Genomic DNA, 27,224 nt, shown 5'->3' with positions numbered 1-27,224 from the left:
TTTATAGCAGTAAAAGGTGCTTCAGTAAGAACAATCATGAAGAATCCAGATCTCACGTGTGTACCAACCAAACCTGGCGCAGAGGTGAACGACCTCAAGAGCAGCCTTTTGGAATATCTGTAGAAGGGAGGATTTGTGAAAAATATTTTAGAGCATTAGTAGACACAGGATCCCAAACCTCTATTATTGCAGAAAGTTACTTCAAGAAAGTAGAGCCCTATGTGAGGAGGAGGAGGAGGATTTCATATTTTAGGAGACCTATTAGGTTATCAGGAATAGCCTCCTCTACCATCTATGCTTCCAAGTCAGTGAGCTTGAAAGTAAAATTACCAGAGTACAATATGTGTTTTGACATGAGTTCTTGATCCTGCCAAGGACCTCTTTCCCACACACACATCACTGATACTTGGAAATGATTTCCTGATGAAATGCAAATTCTCATGTGATTATGCAAGGGAGGAGGAAATATGTTTTCTTGGAAGGAAGAAGGTTGTCAGAAGGAAACAGAAAGCACATTACTTGGGTGATAGAAAGAACTCACTCAGCATCGAGTCCCAATGTAAGAAAAAATTAGAACAAGCTGAGAAGGAAGGGAACCATGTAGTATGCAGTCAACTAGGGCCAGATGAGAATTCCCCACCAGAGGAGAAGGGACATCCAAGTTCGAATGACATTACAGAAGTTAAAGCAACCATTGATAATGAAATGGCGAGCAAGGGTCAGGATGAAATATGTCAAAGGGTATTAGGAGTTAATTATATCTGCATCAAAGAAAAGGTTGGAAGAAGGCACGTGATAGTAGAACATGATCAGTATACAACACGGAAGGGGCAAGACAGCCATAAGACTACAGGATATTTCTACAAACAAAGGATTGTGCAACATAAGAAATGGGGTGAAGCACAAGAGAGGACACACCAAATGTACTTCTGCCAGAAGATAACTTAAGTCTTGAAATGGTGAAGTATCCCTCATCCCAGAGAATTTAGGGATAGGAAATAGAAAAAAAATGGGGGGGGGGTTTAAGGAAAGGGGAAACCTTTGTTGGATCTTGAATGAAAAGATTTCCTTAAAGAAATAATTTATTCAGGATTCAACAAGTTTTAGCTAAACAACAACGAAAATGCTTGTACATAGGTAAAGATACTAATTGTTTAAAGAATCATATGCTAGTACAATTTTTGTAATATTACTTAAAGGTAAACGATGTCATTTGTTTGTAAGAAATTATAATGGAAGAAGTATTCTTTGTAAGATATATGCTAAGGCATGTAACAGAAGTTCAACGTCCACTAACGAAAACTTCGGGTGAATTACATAGCCTACGGCAAATTGTTTATGTGCAGAACGGCATGCGCATGGAGTTCTCCAGGAAGACGCGAATAGAATATACGACACGTGCGTAAAAGAGGGTGCTGAGGGTAGAAGGTATAAAAGGGGTTTGCCCCCCTTTCGAGAGACTTTTTCTTCTTGAGGTCTGTAGTCTATTAGGGATTTTCTTGTGGAGTCTGAGAGAGTTCGAGTTCGGGATCTTATCGATAGCGTGTAGCTATTCACTGCCATTGTTTCGAGATGTCATACGGAAGGATTTGACAAGGAGATAATCGGAAGCATTCTGAGCAAGCTTGAAGGAACTGACCGCAATATACATCCACGTGGATCGGTCCGAGCCATGCAGTTTCTAGTCCACAATGGGAAAGAAAGGCAGAACAATAAAGTCCAAGCCTAACCTGTGAGACAATTGTCTAGAAGAAGACTGGACATTCCTTGGGACGAAGTAAGGATAAGATGACAGAATGAATATACTTCCAGAAATATGGTAATGTTAAAACCTTTTGTAATTCTTTGTTAAGAAAGAGAGGAATATTGTAATATAGAAGAAAAGAGATGTTATGTTTCAGAGCTCTATACTTGTAGGAAAAGGACTTTAGCGAATATTGGATAGCAGTGTTTTAAGTCTTAGGGCTATTTCTCAAGTAATTAATTGAATGAATTGTAGTTTGAATTGTTGCGAGTAATGATCTATAAAGTTACTGATGTGATTGTTTTGAGAGTATATGTAGACTAGTAAGGATATTTAGAAGATGCTAACAAAATTTTATGCTATTAACCTATGATTGGATATGTTGTGTGAATTACAGTTGCTATGTTTAACTTTTTAACTTAGGATACCTCCATTCCAATTGAGTGTATTCTTGTAAATGTAGTAAATGTATAATCTTAGGAATTTAATAAATGTATCTTGAATATTTTAACCTGTTTTGTGCCTTGAATTGAATCCAATGCACCACTTGCTAATATCTGAAACTGAGTGGGAAAGAATATATGACAGAGACCACGACTGCAAACTAAAGTATTTTAAGAGAGATAGATAAAATTGAGATAAAGAATAATTAATAGATTGATTAGCTTAGTATATTTTCTGAAAGTTACTCCTTGGTTAAGAGGAATTTCTAACCTAGAGATCTGGCTGGCGCAGCTTGATCAAATAAATATTGCCAGAACCTGATTAGGAGGTAACTCCAGACTGTTATTGCTGAGGATCGGACTCTATTCAGAAGTCTACCCTTTGTTAATTTATTTAATATACTTAATCATTCTAAGAATCGGCCAATTGTGTGGATAGATTTAACTGTAGATAAGAGAGAGTACAGAGTTTCGATAGTCTCGTGTGTATAGACCATTGAAGTATATAATTAAAGTGATAACACTACACAGTGACAATCTAAGATAAGTGATACAAAAAGGAGAACACAATAAAGTATAAATTAAAGAAATGTCACGACATAACACTGCTCAATTACTGATGAGAGGTATTGTGACATGATAAACAGTTTTGTCGTGCCACAGCTACAGCAACACCTGTGCATGGATTCAGTCATTTTCTTACAGGATGGGGCCCTCCACGCATTGGTTGATCCATACTGGAGGGTCTCCAAGAATATTTCACAGAAACCAGAATGATCAGCCATGTGTTTCCCACTGCATGGCCACCTCATTCACCTGATCTGACCCTGTGTGGTTTCTTGCTCTGGTGATTTCTCAAAAACAGGGTTTATCTGAATCATCCTGATAACTTGCCATTGCTAAAAGACAGCATAATGCAGTATGTGCACAACATCAGTCCCGACCAGCTGTGGTTTGCCATTGAACACACTGTGCAAAGGGTGAAATTTGTGGCATACTGGGAAGGGCAGTACATTGAACAGTGCAGCCCATAAATGCATAGTGGAAGTGAATAAAATGGTGTTATGTTGGTGTTGCTTTTCTCCTTCTTATACATACAGAAAAATTACACTGTATGATGTACCAGGTAGTGAATTTTGGAACTGTTTTATTTCTCCTCAGATATCGCTTCCACATGACGTGCAACATATTCTGCAAAGTTTCACAACATTTGGATCACTGCATGCTCCACAAAGCTTTAAACAGAGATCCTTTAATTTTGATCACCCTGAATATTAGTTCATTTACCTTTGTGTTTGTAGTTTACAATTTTTTGCAAAGAAACATATACTGATTGCTGCATCTGTGCTTTTTCTCATCATCCTAGTGAAAAAGGTGGAACTGTTAAGACTGTGTTGCATCATGCTCATAATAGATGTTCCATTGAAAACCTTCAGTAGGAATTGAATTATATCAAATTTGCCTTTTTTTGAAAAATAGTTTTAATGAGTCTTTTATCAATAAAACTTTTGGCTGTTTTGGGCTACTAGTCTCTAGATGATTTCCTGAAGATATCTCTCTGATTCCACTTAAATCTTTAGCTCATAGTATGTATGTTTGCTCCTACTCTGTTTTCTTAAAAATTATTTTCTTACACAAAGATAACAAAAAAAAAAAAAAAAAGATTGGGTTATTATTTGAACTTTCTGATGGTGTACATTTAAGAGTCATTATTTAAAATAAAGTTTTATACAGAATGCATTTATCAGCTAACAAAAAAAAAAATCCTCATGGAATTATATACATCATGTATCTCGGTTATATGCATCAATCAACAAACTTTATATCCCCATGAAATTACATGCAGTATGGTAAAAAATTTACAAAAATGGTTTAATAATACAACTAAATGTGCTATTGACAGCATGCTATTTCATTTACTACTTATGAGACATTTTTAGAATGATCTTTCTATGCCAAATCACTTTTTCATATAGCAGTAATGGTCCAACATAATCCTCCTGTGTTAATAACAATTTGCATATATCAGAAGTTGTTTGTATTTTGATATGCAGATTTCTTGTATAGCTTGTATCTTGTTATATAGCTAATGACTAGGCTATTATGAATGTTAATGATATTACCTAAACATATACGAGAAGAAAATTCTTCAGTGGATTATTTTCTGTAATATCATGAGAACAAAATAGAAATGACTAATTTGTGCTTTTGTGTTATTGATTATTATTAAATGGTTATACATTTCATTTGGAGAAGTAATCAACTAACAATTCATGTTTGTTAACATTGCAGGCTAGAGGAACTGAATGAAAAATTAGCACAGTGCCAGGCTATGGTTAAAGATAAGGAGCTTCAGATAGGCCAGTGTGAAAATGAAATAAAGTCTCTCCGAAGAACACAAGATACTGCAGAAACGTAAGTTTTGTTTGGAGCTATGTCATTTGATAATAAATGTTGCTCATTGTTATCTATAAGTGTCAAATTAGTTACAGTAGTAAAAATCTAACATGACAATTTTATTTTTGATAGGAAGCATATCTAAAGAAGTAAGGAAATAACCATCATCATCAGTTTTCTGATACCATTATATACCACAATAATAAATCCCCCCCCCAAGGGGTATTCAGGTTACCATGACAGCACTACATGATTAAGTTTATATTATTATTAATCTACTATCCACAATTTTCCTCTAAATTGGTCTATTGCTTATGAGCACTCCAATGTTCATATCTAACATTTCATTCTTCTAAAGCAGTACTCTCTGAATCAATCCACCTAGACCTTGGTCTTCCTCTGGGTCTTTTTTCCTGCCATCTTGGCATCAAATACCTGTTTTGCTAATCTTTCCTCACTCGTTCTATTTAAGTGGCATTCCACATAAGATTAACTCTGCTTACACATTCTTGAATGCTAATAGTGTCAAGTTACTTTTTAATATCTTCATTTTTAATATGATTCTGTCATTGATGCCATCAGTTCACTCCTCTCATTTTTATCAGAATCCTCATATCTGTGGTCTCTAGTCTCTTTGATCAAGGGCTTTATTTTAAACCCAACTCTCAGATCCGTAACTTAAAACTGGTTTGAACACTGTCGTGTATGATGCGAGTTTAGTGTTTTGGTTAATTTCTCTCTCATTTCATATAAATTTAGTCAGCTGGCTCCCCACCATACCAGCTTATTCTGTTGTCTATTTCCAGATTTATCATGCCATCTTCACTAAAAACTGTGCCTAAATAGTTGAAATATTTTACTTGTTCTATATGATCTCCATTCTGAATGCAGCTGAAATTTTCTATGTTCTTGCCTATTTTCATAGTTTTGTTTTCTTTTTTATTGCTGATTTTCATGCCAAATTTGTTACAGCTGTTATTCAATTTAGTTAGAGAATCCCAGAGACTTGCACTAGATGTGTTTAGGAGTACATCAGCATAAAGCAATGAGCTAAGTTTGGCATCTCCAGTCTAATATCAGACCTAATGTCACTTTCTTTTGTAATGTGATTCATCTAGATGATGAATAAGAGTGGAGATAATGTGCATCTGTCTTACCTTGACCTGTGCATCTGTCATTTATTTTTATATGAGTTTTTGCATTTATACAAAACAGAATTTATCACATAGGTGCCAATGGATAGAAACAGCTTGAATGAAAAACTAATTAGCTATGCTTTCCATTTGCTAAATAGAAATCATGACTAGCTAGTTTCAGGACATGAATCATAGTGGATTTTTTTTTAGTCAGTGAAAATTACTAATTACTAAACAAAATTTGAACAATTCATCTCAGCAATTCTGAGAAGTCTGATTCCTAAGAATTGCTAGAATCAGTCTGTGACTAATTCTAGTGATTCTTGGTAATCTATGCTACAATTTATAATTTTCAAAAAAATAACTGTTTTTAGGGGGTTGCCAGAGATTTTTTTTTTTTTCTGATGTTCTTATTAAATATAGGAGTGAAAGTCCCAATATTTTGTAGTTATTATAATGAAGGACTAAACTAAAACAAGTTTGAGTAACAGTGAGTGATTAACAAGATCACCAATTAAGTGATTAAATAGGCTACCATAAACAAATAATCTTATTAAAGATTTCAAAGAATCGATTATTTAACTTCTCGGAAATATTCAATATATTTGAACGTGGGATATGCAAGTTAAAAAAACTTAATGTTATATGAACATCCTGAATATGTATGGCACAAGTGCCTCTGTTACTTATAGTTGGATGGATGATGAAAGATGGACCTTTTTTTCAATTAAAGGTTCAGTTCTCTTTGCAAATATACTGAATCTTCTTCTCCCTACTATGTATTAGGCCTACTGGATTATTACAGAGCTGACTTGAGCTCTTCTAAGTCATACCCATCCCTAGGATAAGGTGACTAGCCCTATGCCTCCCGGTATAGCTTATGGCTGTATCTCATGTGCACACAAAATATATATTGAATATTTCTTTGAAATAACTGATAAGCTAATCTATTTCAGTGGAGACAAGGTTTATCCCCTGCCCCCCAAATAATTCTAAGTTTTCATCTTACATCACAAAATGCAGTGATGATCATCAGGGAAGAATAATGGACCTGCATCAAGTGTTCTGAATGCAGGATATTAGCTGTAAGGTGTAAAGGGAGGGAGAAATGAATAGAATCTAGATAATTTCAGAAGCTTATTTAGGTAGAACCTGAAATTAGAGGTAAAAAAATAAAAATTCAGAACACAGATAAAAGGAACAAGAAATTGCTGCACTTTCTTGTTCCTTTAATAAGCAGTAGAGCTGGAGACCAATCTACAGGCTGCATAAAAGTGAAAATTCTTTTACTTTCAAAAGTTGCAATATTATATTATATAACATACTTGAAATATACTTTTAATATAATTGGAGATATTATCATATTTCCAAGTATATTAGAATTGTAGCTTAGATAAATAATTAAAAATGAATAACATACATAAAGAAAATTTCACAGAAATTTTACTCAATTTGTGAGAATCCTCAACAAAAAGCAGTAGCCCAACTGTAAATGCCAGCAGAATCCTAATTATATGACTGATCTTCTAGAATTCAGTTCTAGCAAGGACTAAGTAAAAAAAAAAAAAAATATCACTCATGAGTGAAGAAATATCACATGCAAGTAACATGTTACATGCATGTAACATGTATACACTTTTGCATCATCAAAATCATCATCCTCATCAGTGTCATAAATCTGGAACTATAAACACTTTTTCATCAGATTCAATCTATTCCGCTGACTTTTACAGCAAGAAATAGAACACATTTCAATGCAAATTCAGACTGTAGTAATAACTCATTAACAATCCAATCGATAAATATAGGGCTAATTCATTTCCCATCACTCAAGAAAATCTAAAGTCAAAATCAAGGAATCTGAGCATATCAAGTGTACTCAAAATTTAATCTCAAGGCTACATATTCTGATTTATGCAATCTTTTCTCTTTTTTGGATTCAAAAAAGATAAGCTAGATAAGATAAGAATACCTGCTGGCATTCTTTGGTGTCTATTAGACTCTTTGTAGCTGTGGTTTTTGGCCAATCATGGAAATATGCAACATTACTTCATGAAGAACATAAGTACAATTTTTAAGTATGAACCAAAAGAAATCTGAACTTGCATAGCATTCAGTCAGTTTTGCATGCATACACATGTGCACACACACCTCACTGCAAGATGACTAAAAGAAATATTATTTAATGCTCCTCCTCAATTTTAATAATTTTTTTTTTTTATCTTTGCTACTTAGACCTTGATAGATCCTAAGTTAGAATAAGGATCATAATGCTACTCATGATGCTACATCGACATTGCAGATCATTCTGTCATTTATGTTTCTATTATTGTTATATCTTAAACATAAATTCTAGATATAAACTATTTTCTTTATTTAAGGAAAATGCTGATAATAACATATGTATTCATCTTACATCTCAATAAAATATCAACTTTCTTCTATTTTTTAGGAAATGACAATGTAAACAAAATTATTAATTAAAAACTACCTATATTTCGGAAATGTCACATTGCCATCTTCAGGGATCACAAAACAATAATATGTGCATGCAGGCACTCACACTAAGCAAATGAGGTTAAAGAAGGGCAACTGAAGTCGGTCCTATAGTCCTAAAAGGTGTCCCCTAGCAGGCTAAATTGAGTTGTCTTGGTCACTGGCCTGACGATCTTAGAATATAAGTTTCCCAATCTGGGGCAGTCTCATGCACCCATTTGTTGAAGTTTGGGAAGTTTTTCAGAGCTGAAGCTGATTCAAGGAATAGTCTTTCATACTCATACTTGCTGCAATGTAATAAAGTGGCCTTCTTTTAGCATATTCTGTAGTGGGTGTCCAATGCATGGTCAGCAAGTCCATATGGCTGTATTGTTGGAACTGGACGTAGTCCTTGTGTTCAGATACCCGAATATTATCTGTCCTGCCTATTTAGCTTTAGCAGGAAAGTTTGCAACTGCAAGAGACCTGGAATATTCCAGGTAGGTCTAGAGGAAGTAGGTCTCTAGTTGTGAGATCATATTTTCTTAGCATTTTGGTTAGTTTTTCAGATGTAGCCCAGATATGTGGAATGGCGATATCCCCCCCCCCCTCCCCTTCATAGCAGAGTAACCTCTGCAATGAAGATGGGGTGCAGTTAACTGTTTTTAATATTTTTGGGATTTTTTGGGGGGGGGGGGAGGGTTGTAGCTGTTGGCTAAGAAGGTGTTAAGGATATGATTAAGTTCAGTAGTTAGGGCATGGTTATCTGAAATGATTACTTTTGCCTTATTATACAGGGTTTTTATAATCCCATATTGTTGGGAGTTGGGAGATGTAACTGCTGGTGAATGAATTTACCTGTATGTATAGTTTTTCTGTAGCCAGGGATCCATCAGACTGGCATGTAATCAGAGTGTCTAGGAAAGGAAGATTGTTGTTTTCCTTTTCTAATAATTAAAATTACAATAACTGACAATTCCAAAAGGTGCCACCTAAGTAGCTAATGTAAGATAACTAAAAAAGGTCAATAAATTTCCTAACTTATTAAAAAAAAAATATATATATATATATGTTAAAAATACCAAGCAATTTTAAACCTGGTTTTACTCCATTTCCCAAGTAAGCAGACAGACAAACAAGTCAAGTTTGCACCTGCAAGTGATGCAAGTCTATATATATATATGTATATATATATATATATGTTAGGAAATTTATTGATCTTTTTTAGTTATCTTACATTAGCTACTTAGGTGGTGCCTTTTGGAATTGTCAGTTATTGTTTAATTAGCTTTATACATGTACTGATGAAGATGCCTGTGATACTCAGGCGAAAATTCTACTAATAAATAATATTTTATGTGAGTTAATTCCGTTATTATAATTTTAATTATTATGTCTGCTCACAGTATTTCCTTACTGAAACATATTTTCCTTTTCTAAAGTAAACTGGATCCTGGGGTGTTGATTGTTTAAGTGTGTTGAGAAACTGTGGACTGTATCCAGACCATGTGGTGAAATGGAATGCACATCATTTACATAACTCAGACAAACAGTGGGTTCATGTGGGACAAAGTTTAAGACTTTTTCTTCAAAGGTTTCCATAAACAAGTTGGCCAGGGTGGAGAACCCATGCCTATCCCCTCTATCTGTTTGTAGAATTTCCCTTTCCAAACAGAATAGTCTGAGTACATGGTGAACTGAAATAGGGCTGAGATATCAGGAGGAAATTTGGCTTGGATAAGGTTTAAGGTATCTTTGAATGGAACATTGGCGAATAAGGAGGAGACATCAAAACTGACCATTATGTCAGTGGGCTGAGTTTTTTTAATGTGTGAAGGTGTGTTGCCAGTATGTTGTGTGAGTACTTTGGCTAAATGTTTGGCTAATTTGTATGTGGCAGAATCAATGCCATCCACAATGGGAGATAATGGTACATTTTGCTTATGTACGTAAGCAAAATGATATAAACACCCAGATGTTTATAGAAGAGACTATCTTCTAGAGATCTAAGGAGATCAGTTTGAATAGATTTGTAAGCTACTTTGATATTATCCTCGAGTAGGAAAGTAATCCCAATGAAAAGATTTCCTATGTATGGGATGGAAATATCGGTACTAAATGCTGGATTTTGGCAGGAAGTATCCAAAAATATTATCCTCTGGAATATATTAAGCTTATCATCATTTTTAAAAGAGATTTTTGTTAAGATTATAAATGATACCCATTCTTAGTAACCAGCTTTGTAACACTTGGTTTGTTACAAAGTAAATTATACCAGACAAGAAATTATATTTGTTTTAATCCTTTACCTATGCGTAAGCTAACAAAGTTTACATGTGAAGTATCCTCATGACTACCCTAATTGTATAGAGGCTGTTGACTTCACATCAATTACCTCAGCATCCTATTAATGCATGGAACCCTTCCATGTATACCATGATGCACTATTCACTATCCAGACTGGTTTCAACTGTTACTGATTGGGGGGGGGGGTCTTTTCGGTGGAAGCTATACCTTGGAAGATACCGAGGTTAAATTAATGCAGAAATCATATTTTCCATAAACAAGTAGCAAAATGATGTATCGCCTTATAATGAAAATACTCTGGATCAAAGATAGTTGCAGAATATTTTTAGTTGTTTTTTTCCCACTTTCCATAATATACAGCAATATAAACATCCAGAAGAAGTATGCTGTACATTATGGGATACTGAGACAACTAATGTGAAGTCACACGACCTCTATACACAAGTTGCCTAGTCATGAAGATACTTCAAAGACACACCAACTTTATTAGCTTATACTCAGGTAAAGTATTAAAACAAGAACATAATTATTTGTTTAGCATAATGTAATTTAAGCATGGAGACAGTATTTAGTATGAGTAGGCTTATGGGAAAATGTCCAATGAAATGCTACCCTCTATTTTTAAGATCACAACATCAAGGAAAGGTAAACTATCTGCATCTCTAATTCCAATGTGAATCACACTTTTTTGGGGGGGTGGATAAATTCAGAGAATGAAGAAAACTGTTTAAAGCAGATATCCTCTCTCAACAACACACTAGAATTCAACTTCTTCAACAATCATGTGACTATGGACTATCTGGTTTCAACTGTTATAACAGTTTATCTCAATTTTGTTTCAATTTTTTACTCCTTTCTTAATCTACAACCATGACACCACTAGTCCTTAGTGTGCAAAACTAGTCTGCATAATCTACTTGCTTAAGGGTCAAAGCTGTATAACTGAGAGGAGACCTCCACATAGCCTTTAAAGGAATGAGGAGAACCGACCAGGGCTTCTGACCTAATGTCCAATCCTCACCTTTTCATGGTGCACCCTGTTTGGTATCTACTTGGATACTGAACGAACGAAGATGGGCTGGCAATTTGGGATTTAGCCGACCAAATTGTATTCTTATTGGTTAAACCAAAATAAAAATGATGGTACGACATGACAAAATTTCATGCAGGCTGGGGCATCGCCAGGGAACCAGGGAAAACAGCGAAAAGTCTGCTACTGGAACAAATCTGAAAACAGACCCTCAACTCAACAACACCAGAGTTAAAGATCAGTACTATCAACATAAGAAGCCTGAATGGCAAAGAAATAGAGCAAGCTGAGGAATTGGATAAGTACCAGATCGACATAATACAGGTGACTGAAACAAAAATGACAAAAATTGGTGAGATCTTTCTGAGCAATAAATACAAAATGTTATATTCAGGCAATGACAATCAAGGAAAAGAAAGAGTAGCCATAGTATTCAACACAAAATACAAGGCTAATCTTCTTGAATGGCTGGAAGTCTCGAGTGGAGTGATGTGGGCAAATATCAGAATGGGAAATTGGACAATGAGACTTATTTGTGCCTATGGTCCCACACAAGGTTAAGAGGTAAGACAGGTCTCTTCAGTGGGAGCCACTGAAGAGACCTCAATAAAGGTCGAAACTAGCCTGGGTTGTGGCCCTTCCTTTAATGCATAACATTAGACATATTTCCTCAAGGAGATGTGTTTTGCATTATGGGAGATACTGAGATAGGAGTGTTGTAGCTTGCTCCACCTTTGCAAGGAGTGTCCTGGTGTTGTACCACCTTACCCCAGTCCTGAAGATACTTTCAGGAGCAAACTTTGTTTGCTCACACTTGGATAAAGGATTAAACTAAATTTATTATACTCTAACCAAGTGAAAAATAAACTTTCACCAACAACTGTGGTTTAGCAAACCACACTTTATCTACAAAACACAAAATTTAGTGGAACAAAACCAAAGTGTTACAGAAAAGTTACTTTCTTCTAGAAAGCTCTACAAAGAAAGCTGTGAAGCACGCATTCACAACCTGAATCTGAACAAAAACGATTGTGTAAAACTTTATCAATTTTGGGAAGTTATATTAACCAATACTCTCCATTCATGTGTTCCATAATTGTAATTAAATTTTGTGTATAATTTTAAAAAATTAACTAAGTAGATCAATTTATTGTAATTTATTTTGAATATCTATTAATGCAGAGGAGCTATTTTCCTGCAGCCAATATTGCACATAATATCACATGCTTTCAATTAAATTGTTCTTTTTTGAGTTTTTCATGAGTTTCTAGTTTTCTTCTATGCATCACTCACTAACTATTGCGGATAGCATCTTCAGAAAGTTGACTAGAGAAACATACAGAAAAATCTCTGGAAACTCCTAACAAAAGTTATTTTTTTTTAATTATAAATTATGGTATTATGGTATGGATTACCATGCAAATTGTTTAGGATATCAGACTTAGCTCTTTATTGTTGTGAAGAGCTTTCAGATGGTTACCAGCATAATGAAGGGCTGATAGGATACATAAGTGTTATAAGACTTCTGGTTATGTAGAATGAAGCTCTGTTTCTATTCAAGATGTTGGAAGTGTTCAAAATGTTAAGTGCATGATTTCAGAAGATTCCTGGAAGGTCATTAACAGAATGTTTACTGCTAAGTATGGAGGCAAATAATAAGTCCATTGGTGTTCTAAATATATGTGGCCAGTTTTATCTTTCCTTTTATAGCCAATGTTACTTGGGCATTATTCTATGGATTTCAGAACTTCCAGTTTGACCACTATATGTTTTGCTTATAGAAGATAATCTTGTAAATGCCAAGGTTCAAAGGGGACATTAGGCTTTTGGAGAATATGTTCTCCAAAAGACTATTTCTTGTGTTCTTACTTTTCTGTCATTACAAGCAATCCTAATTTTATTATTTCATCTATGTCTTGTTATTCTTATAGGTCTTTCACTAGTGATATTTGCTTTTAAAATACATGTTTTACTAATTTTTTACTGCTAAGCAATCTTAAATTACCTCTGCTTATTCATTCTTGAATAATAATGCCAAGTTCTTTGGTAATATCTTTATTTTAATATGGTGGGTTTGCTATTAATTGAACTTACTGAAGAAATAAATGGTGAAATTAATTTCACAGTTTTCATACCATTATTTAATGTGTTTAAAGTCTAAGATTTTAGCAGATTTATTTAAAATGATAATCCTCTTCACAGAGTAAAATTGTAAGTTTCTTATTCAGTATTTTGACATTGGATTTAATATCATTTTCTTAATAATGTTCCATATACATCTTGAAATGGGATTATAATCCAAGTATTTTCAGCTATAGAGCATGATTGTTTTTATGTTTATGCTTTGATGATACTCTATTGCTATATAAGGATTTTTTTCACCATATAGTTTGTTATGAATAGTTTCTTCTGTTGGAATTTACCATATTTCCAGAATTAAAGAGCTTGTTATATTTGTGAGATTTGAAATTTGATCTAGATAGCCTCCATTTTACCTTATTGATTTTGTAATTTCCAATAGAAACATGATTATTAATGAGCAAAGTATAATACATTAATATAGCTTCCACTTGCATTGTCATTTATTATATTTCTTGTAGGTATTATTACTGGATTTGGAAGTGGTAATATTACTTTTAAAATAAGTTTTATATTAGAGCATGAACTCAGAACCAATTCTAACTTTTTTACAGGTTAAAAGGATGAGATTCAAGTAAGAAAATAATTTTTATTCAACAACTATACTAATATGAACTGAGTGGAAAACTTATGTTTTTTTTATTGGATAAATAGAAATCTCATATCTAGAAATGATAGTAAATGATTACCATCATCTACTGCCATTTTTAGATATGCAATTTCATGTCAAATCAGATTTGGCAACTAACAGAGCAATGGCTATTCTGTCTTAGTAAGGCATAGAAATCACATCTAGAAATGGCAGTAGATAATTTCCATCATCTACTACCAGGAGAAGGAAACATCAGGCAGTAAATAATTTCCATTATCTGCTGCCATTTCTAGATATTCAATTTCTGTGCCTTACTAAGACAGAACAACTGTTGTTCTGTTAGTTCCCAAATAATCTGATTTGACATGTTCTGTCACACATTTCTCTCGAATGCCATATTTGTCTGATGTAACATATGCTACATGTACATAATATTTTATATATCCTCAGCTTCTTAAGAAGTGATGAGGTTACTTTGATCTTAATAAGGGGAAATCTTTTTTATAGGTATGTCTGGGAACCAGCAATTTTTTTTTTTTTTTGCTAGTTCCCATGTATTGAATTTAATAGCTATTTCAGAAATTTAAAGAAGCTTCAGAAATAGCACAGTGTGCAGACCATTGTAATAAAAACCTGAGCATTATCCTAAACCAACTTTCTTTAGCGTACATGAGCTTGAAATTCACAGAACTAGGTTATGATGGATGTTATGCAGTATGGATGAGTAATGAAGCGTGTGTGTGTGTGTGTGTTCTTAACATAGTATTGACTATCATTTTAATCATGATTCTGTTAGTGTTGTTTTAAGCATCATTCTGCACATATCTGTTCATTTTGAAAAATAGCTTTTTCTGATGAAGCATGTTATCGAGCATAAGAAACTAGTTGTTTTTTTTTTTTTTAAAAAAAAAAAAAAAACTTCCTGATTATATGTGGTCATATCAGATCTATTTAATATTGAATTTACTTACTTACCTTGAAGTATATGATCCTTTGAGGCTTGATTAAATAGGTTTAATTAAAATGAAAATGATACATATTATTTGAAGTGCTAATTTGGATATGGAAGCTGGAGAACACCTTGTATTCCTTCCAGAAAAGTCCTGACCAAATCCATAACAATGCATTTTTAAAGAAAATTCACTATAAATACATGTTTTTATGGTCCTTATGAGTTTCCTATAGTGAGAGTTTGACCATTTTAGAGTATGATGTATGATTATAAAAACAGTGTGAAATATATTTATGCTTCATATTGAAGTTTAGGGGGGCACGTTGCAGAAGTGGCTAAATCAGCTCATCAAATCACTTGGATGCTGAAGAATACTTTGACGAGCAGAGACAAGCAAGTTATTGTTCCTCTGTATCAAGCCTTGATAAGACCCCATCTCAGCTACTGTGCCCAGATCTGGTCACCTAGGTTTCTTCTTGATGGGGAGGAGGTCGAGAGGATCTAGAGGTGAGTGACCAAGATGATAGCAGGTCTATGGAATGAACCTTAAGAAAACAGGTTGAAGATTTGTGGGTTGCAGAAATTTGTTGATAGGTGGAAAAGGGGAGATATGATTGAGACATTCAAATTGTTGAAGGCTTTCTATTGGATTAATTCAGAGGATATTTTTGAAAACAGGACTGGTGGTGGGAGGACTAGGGGACATCCATGGAAGCTGGACAAGAGTGTGGTTAGTAAGGGTGTTAGAGCTGGGTTTTTTACTTTTAGAGTGGTGAATGAGTGGAATAAGCTGCCAGAGTCTGTTGTGGGTGCTATGACAGTAAATAAGTTCAAGGCAAAATATGATAGATACTGTGTGAATGTCAAATAGTTGTGATGGACATGATGTTTAGGGCCTCCTTGGAGTTGCCCGTAATAATAATAATAATAATGTTACTTATTTTGAGCAAATAATATTATATGAATGACATTTATTTAGATTAACAGATAAAAGGAAAGCCATTGATATTTTGAAGAAAGAACTTGGTGAACTGCATTGTCAAGAGCAGAGACTTCATCAGCTGTGGAGAATGGTTAGTGATTCACTTTCTGGTGTAGAACTTACTGGTTCTCCAGCTATTATGCATATGGCTGATGGTCCTCTAGAAGAGCAGGTAAAAATTATCTCATAATTCAAAAATAAATAAAATATTATTTAAAAAGAATATCATTAATTATAATGTAATAAGTCTTGAGAGGAATGATTGTGCTGCTTAAAATAGACAAATAAAAAAATGAGTTGAATAATTGAATAAACTAATATTGTGCTTAGCATATAGCCAAGCATCTTCAGAGTAAAAAGAATAAAAATACCTTGTGGTTTAAACAAATAAGATTTAAAGCATGACTTTACAATTCAGCCATTTCAGGCTCCGTTACATGTGCACGTAATATAAAATTTTAATATGAAAACGATTGCATGATTTGAATAGTTATCATCATCAACAGAACTCCATGGAGTCAAGAGACTTATCACAGGAGGTCCCACTCTCACATGCACAGCTCATCATACCTTGACATAAATGCATTCACTGTTTCTGCACTTACCACACTCTGAGGCAGTGCATTCCAGTCACACACCACCACTCTCATGCAAAAAAATCTACTCCTCATCCTCTTGCTAACCTGTCTTACACAGCTTCCAGGGATCGCCTCTTGTTCTCCCCCCGTCTCCAAATATTCTATGAAAAATCTCATCCACATTAATCTGGTAATTACCTCTTACCAACTGATATATCTCGATCATGTCTTCTCTCTTCCTTCTATCTGCTAGGCTCTTAATCTGTCCTCATATTCCACATTCTAGAGACCAGAAACCAACTTAGTCAATCGTCTCTGAACCTTTTCCAGCAACACTCATCACCCTTTTGAAAACCAGGTGACCAAATTTTTGCACAGTAATCCATATATGGCCTGATCAAAGCTTTGTACAGTGGAATCATAAGACCCTTCCTTCTGTAAGGATGTTATGATTCCATTCTCTGCATCATTCCTATAATCTGCTGTATTGTCCTTGCAGTCTTAGCAAGATGTCCATGAAATTTCAAGTCCCTGCCCACTATCACTTCCAGATCTTTCATCTCCTCTAAAATATCCCCACCAATCCCATACTCTATATCTCATCCTTGCTTCCCAAATTTTAAAACCTTACGCTTTGCTACATTAAACTGATATTCCCACACACTTGCCCATTCAGCCGCTCTACATAGGTCCTCTTGCAAAGCTACAAGATCTCTGCTCTACTTCTCATAACTCTTCTTGCCTTTGCATCATCTACAAACAGCTATATATCACCATTTAAACCCTTTTCAATGGCAATTACATAAGAATTAAACTCCCTCAGAACAAACGATGTAGGACCTTAGTTTGCAATTTTTAGAAAAATTGCAAACTGTTGTCCTACATCATAATAAAAAAAAAAATAAAAAACATAATTACAGTAAGCACATGTAACTGTTTTTCTCTAGCAAAACAACAGCCTTAGGTACTGGAAACCAGCTTGCAAAAAAATTAATTACTGAATAAACAGTTATTCAGTAATTAATTTTTTTCTAACATATATGCTAGTAACGTTAAATAATTCCCAGCTTTTGAATTTAAGAGGGTTTTTTTTTATTAACATGAAGTCTTATGTGTTTTAAGACTAGAAAACTGAGAAAATGATTTACGACATTTCACAGATTTACTAATGAGAAGGCTTTCTTAGATGAAAGGCTTCTCATTAGTATGAAGTCTTGTATGATTTGCTACTTGCAAAAATGATTTATTACAAGTTTAACAAATAAAGGGTTTTTCATTTGTGTGAACGCTTGTCTTATTAAGATTTGAAATTTGTGAAAATGATTTACCACATTTTTTGCAGGTAAAAGGTTTATCATTATGAACTCTTAACTCTTAATCGTTTATTAAGAACAGTAGAATGTGAAAATGCTTTATCACAAATTTGACAACTATAAGGCTTATAATTAGCATGAATTCTTGAATGTTTGTTAACATTGGAAGACTGCAAAAATGATTTACCATAAATTTCCCAAAATGTATGTAGTCATGCATTTTTTCATGTTCTTTAAGATACTGAGAACATGCAAATAACCTACCACAAATTTCATAATTTCTCATTAGTGGGAAGTGCTAAGTGTCTTTTAAGATAATCAGCATGGTTAAATAATTTATACCATACCACAAATTTCATAGACAAATGGAAGTTATAGGAATAAATAGCATATTTATTTTCTGAAGTCTTGCTCATTTTTTTTTGTGTGTGTGTGTAGATAGATAGATTTCCTCCTTTCGAATGTTTCTCTTATAGAATTACGTGCTCCTTGGTATCTTAGAGTTAGTAACATTATTATTACCAGAATATGACAGAGGAATAGACAGTTATTATAAACATATACTGAATACAATATACAATAATATTTTCAGTTTTTATTTGAAGTCATTTCTATAGACACTACTAGAAACTAGCTGAACAAACCAAACGACTTATTCAATGTTAAAATCCAATCTTGGAATACCAGAATTTATGTACTACCACAAGTCCACAAAATTGACATCTTCTTACTCATCTGCTGCTTGACTATATACTGGACTGGAATTATATTAGTATACTCTCCCTCCCCATTTTTAGAATCAAATATACTGATGTGGCCTATCCATTTGTAAGGGACTGCACCACCCCCACCCAATTCAATTGTAGATAAAATTGTGAGCTGATATGAGGGGTGTAATTTTAGCCAAAACAAACACTGAAAGTTCCCAGGATGTTAACACCAAGGAAAAATCTTGACAGTCCTATGCTTTTTTTCAGTCAGAGTTTGCCTTCCTGCTTCTTGCCTATATATATATGTGCATAGTTTATATCTTTTGTATCTATCAAAATGGCTTTTTCATAACCAATAATTTGCCAAGGCTGAATATTGGTATAAAAATTTAATAGCTAAATAAAGTTATCCTGAGTTACGTGTTTCTTCCTCTAAATAACATGAAGACAAATATTGGTCTTGTAAAGCACTTAAACTGCAACAGTTAGCCTAGATCTAGGGCTTTTTCCTGCCATCAAACACTTGTGTTGCTCTCATTCTGCTTAAGTGACTATGCTATTTAGATTACCTCTGCTCACAGATTATTGAATGCTAACAATGTCAGGTTCCTTCATGATATCTACATTTTTAATATGATTCTGCCCATGGTGTCATCTGTTCATCCTGCTTATTTTTTCTCATAACTTTAATCTTTGATTAGCTGTCTTATTTCTAATCCAATGCTCAAATCCATAAGCTAAAATTGATTTGAGCACTGCTAGTTTAGTATTTTGTTTTATTTTCCATTTTATTTCATGTTTTTTTTTAATTCCCTCCCCACCATCTTTGCTTGTTCTGTTTATTTCCAGATTTAATTTGCTGCCGTTACTAAAAACATTGCATAAATAGCATAAATATCTACTTGTTTTGTATATACATTCTTCATTGAGGATGCAGTTGATGTCCTTGTTCCTACCTATTTTCATAGTTTTCATCATTATTGCTGATTTTCATGTGAAATATATTGTGAGCAGTTATTAAGTTGAATCCTAAAGATTTATTTAAGAATACAGCATCATCTGCCTGAAGTAAATAGAGATTAACAATTAACATCTACGGTTTTGATATCAGGTTTAAGTCACTTTCCTTCATAATGTGATGAGTAAGAGTGGAGATAATGTGCATCCTCGTCTTACACCTGATTTTATAACAAGCCACATTCCAGTATCTCTTTCAATTATAACTAGAGTGTTTTTTTTTTTTTTTTTTTTTTAATCTTATTCTATTTATCCCATATGACTGTAGTATTTTGACCAGATTTTCTCTTGGCACTGTAACAGGCCTTTTCCATCTCCACAGCTAAGGCAGGATCTTTGATACACTTCTGTGATTTCTTGCCTATTTATCGTAAAGTGAAAATCTAGTCCTGACAAACCCTAAATTGTCTGAACTCAGCTTGTTCTTCCCCAAATTTCTCTTTCCCTTTTACTTTATTTTTTTGTCTCTTCTCAAGTATTCTTGCATAAACCTTATCTGTAATGCTCAGTACAGAAATTACTTTAATTTTCACATTCAGTTTTTTTTTTTTTTTTTTTTTTTTAACAGATGGATATTGTGAGAGCTCTACATTCGGAATTTTCATGTGATCAGAATTTTGCAGTGTAGTTACTATAGAAGTTTTATATATATATCCATATTTGAACATTTTAGGTAGAATATCTAAACTAAACTCCTGCTGTCTTTACATATTTTTGAGTTCTTACATTTTTCTGAATTGTCAACATCTTGCTTAATTTCATTAAATAATTTTCAAAATAATTCTGTAGACATCAAAAATACCCTCATCTTCAATTTTCTTGTTATCCCTTATTCCTTTTGCAGTACTCTTTCTTCCATTTTTCTAAGCTTTTTCAATAGCTTTTATAACATTTTGCCACATTTGTGATATGCTCTACATTCTTACCAGTCTTCCCATGACTTTTGTATTGCTATTGTATTCACTAATTGAACATTTTGACTTAGAACTTTTGATGTGCTTTCTTCTTTTCCAGGACTGTGTTTAACTTCTAGAGTGCATCATGAAGTTATGATTTTTTTTTTCCTTTTTTTTCTTTTCTGTCCTTGCAAAGAACTTCACTACATTTTTCCTGGAAGAATTGATTGGTCTTTCCTTCAGAGTTCAAGAAAATGAGTTAAGATATCAACAGTTTTCTCCAGCTATATTATGTTATTAGATAGATCTTGCATCTTGAGCAATATTTTTCTTCATTGCTAACTGAGCAGTTTTCACATATATAGCTAAAATGCTGTATATATGAAAAAATTATTCTGCTACAACCACATCTGGATCATTTAAAATTGTTCCAGTGGAGTTTCTTTCATCCTTACTCCCCTTAATATATCTGTAAAAACTTCTTTTTTTTTTTTTTGGATTAATCCAAACATCACCAGCTACTTAATACTCAAAATTTGCTTAACAGTCTTTAAAATAAATTTAGTTAACACTATAATTGCATCTCAAAAAGATTAAGGATTTGCTTCATATGTTTATATACCTGTTATATGATATAGGTATATGCATACAGGTTTCTATAAAATAATTCTAGTATATTAAATGTAAATAGTTTGAATGAAGCATAGAGTTTTTTGATTTAGGATGAACATGTGAATTCCACATATAGCTCAGAATGTCCTCTTGCAGTATTTGTACCATTTCTGGAGTAACTGAAATTACAGTTTCTTAAATTCTTTCTTGTAACTCTTGTTGTGAACTTACTTTTAATGTACAGTAAACCCTCAATTTAACGGAGCAATAGGGGCTAAAGGGTGTCGGTTAAATCGAAAGTCCGTTGAATCGCGAATTTTTTTAAATAAAAATATCTGTAACATTATACTGCAATTTTATCAATATTAGCACTGCAATAACAAGAAAATTGTTTTACACAATTTTCACACTTTTAGATAAGTTAATGTTCGATGTTGAGGCACTTGGTTTAGGTAATGCTGCTTCGAAAAAACTCACTTTTTTTTAACTTTTGAATTCTGCTGTTTTTTTTTATAATTAACTCCCTAAAATTATGAAAATGTGTATAATAAAACTGCTGCAGAAAGTCATGCCACACGACAAAAGAATCAATTACAATGCAATTGGTGTGATTACATCCTAATCATTCGCTGAACATGATTTATGAGTGGTGACTCATTTATGTCGACTAAATTACTACAGTGTTTTCCAACATACGATGGCCTATTCGCCTAAATTTGTTAAAAAATAACCTGCTAATTTAATTATAAACAAATCTTGGTTAAAAGCATTTTAAAATTAACAGGGTGTTAATTTTCGCATGTGACATGGACTGGAAATTTTTTCCGTTAAATCCGAAGTCTGTTAAATCGAGGATTTACTGTATATAATTAATCCTTTATATAATTTTAGAGGGAAGAAACATCTATAGTGGCAATGTAGTATATTCAGTGTGCCAATTCATTTCATTAAAATGCAAAGGTGTGGATGAAAAAATGACAGGACATGCACTACAAGAAACTGATGAAGCTAGGGACTTAGAGTGAAAGTTCTGAAGGCATATTGCAAAAAGTGGGGAAAATATTTCAGAGAATTACTTTGATAAGACATGCAGCTAAGAAGTCATTCTTCTTCATCCCTACTTTTTTGTATGTTTATCATATCCCCTCTTTTCCACATATTAACTTAATATGTGGAAAAGAGGGGATATGATAAACATAAGTTTCTAAAGTGGATTTTATAGAGTAGATGCTAAAGAAATTTTTCAGTACATGACTGGATGTGAGAGAAAAGAGGCTGCCCTTAGAAGCTACATAAGAGTGTAATTAGATGTACATATTAGATTTTTTCTCTCTCTCCTGGAAAGCGGTAAATGAGCGGAATAGGTTGTCAGAGGCAGTTATAAGTGCTCTGTCATTGAACAAATTCAAGGAGAGGTGATAGGTATTGTCAGTAATGGTTAGTGTGGGCCTCCCATGATGGATTCCATGTGTGCACCTATTTGTGATAATGACCTTCTCAAAATAGACAATGAACTAATTGTAAAATAAATTTATTTTCACTGATAACTGTAAATTAAAAAAAAAATTCATTGTTAAATGTAAATATAGACCGTCTGATTTATCTTGTAATTTGCCAGAAAGAAGAGGAGGATTCATCTAGTTTAAATGCTATTGGAAGAAGATCTGCTCGATTGATAATGGAGAAGTTAAGACATCCTTTCCATGCATTCTACAAAAAAACTAGTCATCATGTAAGTTACTTTAGCTTTTAGCAGTGCCTGAAAAGGGTAAAATATATATACTGTTGACTCTCACTATAGCAAACTCTTTGGGACCACAGAAACAATTTGATATAGTAAATAGTTTGCTATAGTGAATTTATTTTAGTATATTACCTATTGTGTATTAGTTGATTTTTCAGTAGTTAGAGTAAGTTACTATAGTGCAAGCTAATAATAATAATAATAATAAAGGTCACAATCGGTCTGGGTATTGACCTTTCCCTTAATGCATAGTATTATACATGTCTGTAAGGATATGTGCTTTGCATTATGGGATATTAAGGAATGATGTGAAGTTATTAGCCTCTATTATACGAGTTGCCCTCTCCTGAAAATACTTCAGGCACAAACTTTGTTTGCTTACACTTGGATAAAGGATTAAACCAAGGATATAATTTCTTGGCATCTTTAATTTATAGTGAAAGCTATTTTTTTTTATGACATAATTTCTCTTATTAAGATGATATACAGTTAACTTTCACAGCAAAACAGTATCGCAAGAAAATCCAAAAAAAGTCCTGACCAAAATCTAAAAGTCTTATTCAAAAGGGGAATCGCTCTATAGAAAAGTATCCGCCATAACAAATTATTTCACTAGTTCCTATAAGTATGCTATAGTGAATTATACTTTAAGCTATAAGAATTTTGGGAACAAGGGGGGTATAAAGAAAAGTAAGAGGTCTTGAGTGGAATTATTAAATCATTTCTTTCTTACCTTGTGATATTATCTTGCATGTCAATCCATTGATTTCATCTTTCATTTTGGCAGAACTGTTTGTTAGCATTCGAAGAATGGCCACTAAATAAGAATAGATTTATTTTTTGAAAAGCATACAACTTGAAATTGGTTATCTAATAAATTATTATTATTATTTTCCTGACCTCCGATGGAGTCACACGACGCATCACGGGAGATCAACACTAGTGAACACAGTCTATCATATCACTTCTTAAAATCATCCAGTCTGCATGTTCACCATCCTCTCTGGCAATGCATTCCATGCTCCTACCACTCTCCATGCAAAATACTTACTTCTTACCCTTTTACTCACCATCTCCTTTTGCTACTTCCAGGAATGGCCTCTTGTAATAATAAATACCCTTCAACAGCTTAAATGTCTTAATCATATCCTCCCCTTTGCCTTCTCTCCATCAAACTCTGCAGTCTGCATACCCTCAGTCTATCCTCGTAATCAACGTTATTCAGTCCTGATATTATTTTTGTTATCTGTCTCCAGGGGTGTGCTGACCATATGTGCAATGTGTGCAATGCACACAGGCGCCAGTATAGTAAAGGCGGCAACTAAAGTTTTGCTCACAGGTGCGAGACACTACTGCTGCGCCCCCTGTCTGTCTCTACACTCCTCTCCAACGTTACTTCATTCCCTTCAAATCCTACTGAGCAGATCTGATCAAAGCTTTATTTAATGGGTCCAGCACACTTTTATTCCTCATGGTCAATGTTCTCCTCAACATTGTTGCAGTTCTCTGAGATGTCTTTGCAACATGTGTCTGGAACTTTAAATCTCTATCCACGATTACCCCAAGATCCTTTGCTTTCTCCACCTCTTCCAGTATAACTCCACCAAGTGACTATGAAGGAAGCATCACTTCTGTGGATCCCATCAAATTAAATGGGATTTTTAAAACCTTACATTTAGTTGCATTAAACTGACATCCACATGCCTTTGCCCACCCTTCCAGCTTATTCAAATCCTCTTGAAGAACCAAAACATCAGCACTATTATTACTAATAATCCTCTCAAGCTTCACATCATCTGCATACAATTGAACATCTCTCTGTAGTCCTGTGACAATATCATTGACATAAAGTTTGAACAGCAATGCTCCCAGGACTGAACCCTGTGGAACTCCATTTGTAACCTTCCTACACCCTGATATTGTTCTCCCATATACAACTTCTTGATATCTATCAAAGAGCCAAACACCAATTCACTAACCTGATATCCAAAAAATAAAATAATTTATTAGCACATACCTAATTTTTATAGCTATGAATTAAAAAAAAAAAAAAAAAATTAGCTAAACGCCTTTTTATTCCCATATAGGGAGTAGGCGAGGCAGTTTAGCCCTACCTGACTTTTTTTTGGAGACTGAGTGGGCAGTTCAATCTCCACTGACAGCCAATCAGAGATAGCTGGCCCAAGGCTATCACTAATTAAACGGCACGCAGTGAAGAGAGAGATGGCTCAACAAGTGCTGCCATCTCGTGGTCCCTAACACAATATATTTAATGTCTGAAATAATGTGGGTTCTACAGTCGATTTTCTTGTGTTTATGGGACGAAAAAACCAGAGTTTCCTGGAGAAAAAACCCGCTTGCCCGTGCCAGAGATTGACTAACTTGGGAACTGGTCGAAAAAAAAAAAGCTTCGAAAAATTTCCTCTAGTTGCTAACTAGATTCGAAATCAAGTCTTCCTTCGTGCGGCCAAGCAGCGTGGTGTGCAAATGCCACATCCATTGAGCTACACAGGCTCTTAGCTAGGAATATGGAAACAAAAATAAACATTGAGATGATTTTTAAATAAAATACATAATCAGTTTTCAACAACAATAAAAAAATAAAGTGGTCATGTTACTTCAGTTTCTTTTGCTACCTAAGCCAAAAATAATGTTTTAAGAAAGCAGACATTTAAGAGATTTAGTAGTAAATTTTTGTTATTACATAAGCAATGAAATCAGAAGATTCGTTGCGATAATTCACACAATGTCTGTCATACCAACAGACATTTACCATAAATCTATTACCAACAGACCACTGATTTACCACTTTCCAAGCAAAAGATTTAATTCTCATGCCTTTACTGACCATAGTTTTATGAAATATCCAGGAGTGATTTCCTGTTCTGTTCCCCCCGTGCCTATTATGCATTAAAAAATTTCCTCTATATCAGTCTTGTAAAACTCCATTAGTAACTTATTATTTTGTTTAGCATTGTCTCTTTTCTACCTATCAACCAAATTTTTTAACTTACAAATTTTCAATCTGTCTTCATAACGAGCATGTTACAGACTTATCACCATTCTCACTTATTCAATGGCTCGTTCTCTCCCATACACAGCTTGTAGTCTTTTCATCCCAAAGTATATAAACTTAATCACATTGAATTGGTGTCCATTTTTCTTTGCTTAAACTGGTAATCTGTTTAAATCATCCTATGGGATCTCTACATCACTGCTATTATAGGAAGATTTTTCACTTAGTTACAAAGTAAATTATATTATTATTATTATTCGTGACACCTCCAAGGATTTCGAAGACTCATCGCGGGAGGATACCCACTATACAACCATCTCCACCACTACACCAAACCTCTACTACCGATCATCTCCATCAACACCATCCACCGCATACCATCACAACTAGTATTTTCTGTCTGTGAATTGCGTATGTTCTGAAGGGCCGATTTGTCTGTATGCAGGATGAAAAATCCGAGTTCCAGGAGAAAAAAACCCTGCTACCTCCGTATGAGATCAGCTAATTCACCTTCAATTGAAAAAGTCCACATAAAGATTCCTTCTGTCACGACGAGAGTCGAAGGGCGCAATGTACTGTCATTCTTTCATTTGCGCTATGGAGGCGCTTATTCTCTTATATTCTTGTTTAATCTTTTACTGAAGTGTAAGCAAACAGAGTTTGCTTGTGAAGTATTATTATCGAAGACCCCATTGAGTCGGATCCATCTACGAGATCCTTTTGTCATACACACAGCCCATCATACTTCATGTTGGAGGCTTAATGGATTTTTTACAACACTCAAAAAGAATCAAAATAGAATTTAATACTTCCTATATTTCGTCCTAGTCACTAGGACATCTACGGGGATTACAAAAACAGTTAATGTAACATATGCACAAATAACAAACAATACTAAGCCCAACCACGTGGGTGACACTAAAGTCCTATCTAGGTAGAGCACCCTCTAAGGGCAGTAGTAGGTGGCCTGGAATGTAAGGTGGGAACTCTGGTGATGAGTGTTTCCCAAATCTTAGGAAGCTTAATGCAACCATATTTATTGAGATTTGGTTGGTTTTTGAGAGCTGCTGCTGCTTCTAAGAAAAGTCTCTCTTTCTTGAATTTGCTGTGGTGGAGCATGGTGGTTTTCTTCCATGATACT

At 34.1% G+C, this 27,224-nt stretch overlaps 1 protein-coding gene across 1 annotated transcript in view; it reads left to right on the top strand.

Annotated features, from left to right (window-relative positions):
* The window catches only part of LOC150098091 (tyrosine-protein kinase Fer-like), a 222,119-nt gene that overhangs the window by 115,873 nt on the left and 79,022 nt on the right, over nucleotides 1-27,224 (top strand). The window contains exons 8-10 of the mRNA XM_090406102.1: nucleotides 4,480-4,602; nucleotides 16,195-16,369; nucleotides 22,942-23,055. Coding sequence (XP_090262228.1) covers nucleotides 4,480-4,602; nucleotides 16,195-16,369; nucleotides 22,942-23,055 — 412 coding nt within the window. The remainder of the gene's footprint in view (nucleotides 1-4,479; nucleotides 4,603-16,194; nucleotides 16,370-22,941; nucleotides 23,056-27,224) is intronic.

This window comes from Typopeltis vanoorti, chromosome 16 (genome assembly GCF_054136105.1).
Source record: "Typopeltis vanoorti isolate ZY-2024b chromosome 16, IOZ_Tvanoo_1.0, whole genome shotgun sequence".
In the NCBI taxonomy this organism is placed as follows: Eukaryota; Metazoa; Arthropoda; class Arachnida; order Uropygi; family Thelyphonidae; genus Typopeltis; species Typopeltis vanoorti.
Note: the sequence above shows the minus strand (reverse complement) of the source record. Positions and strands in the feature narration are given on the sequence as shown.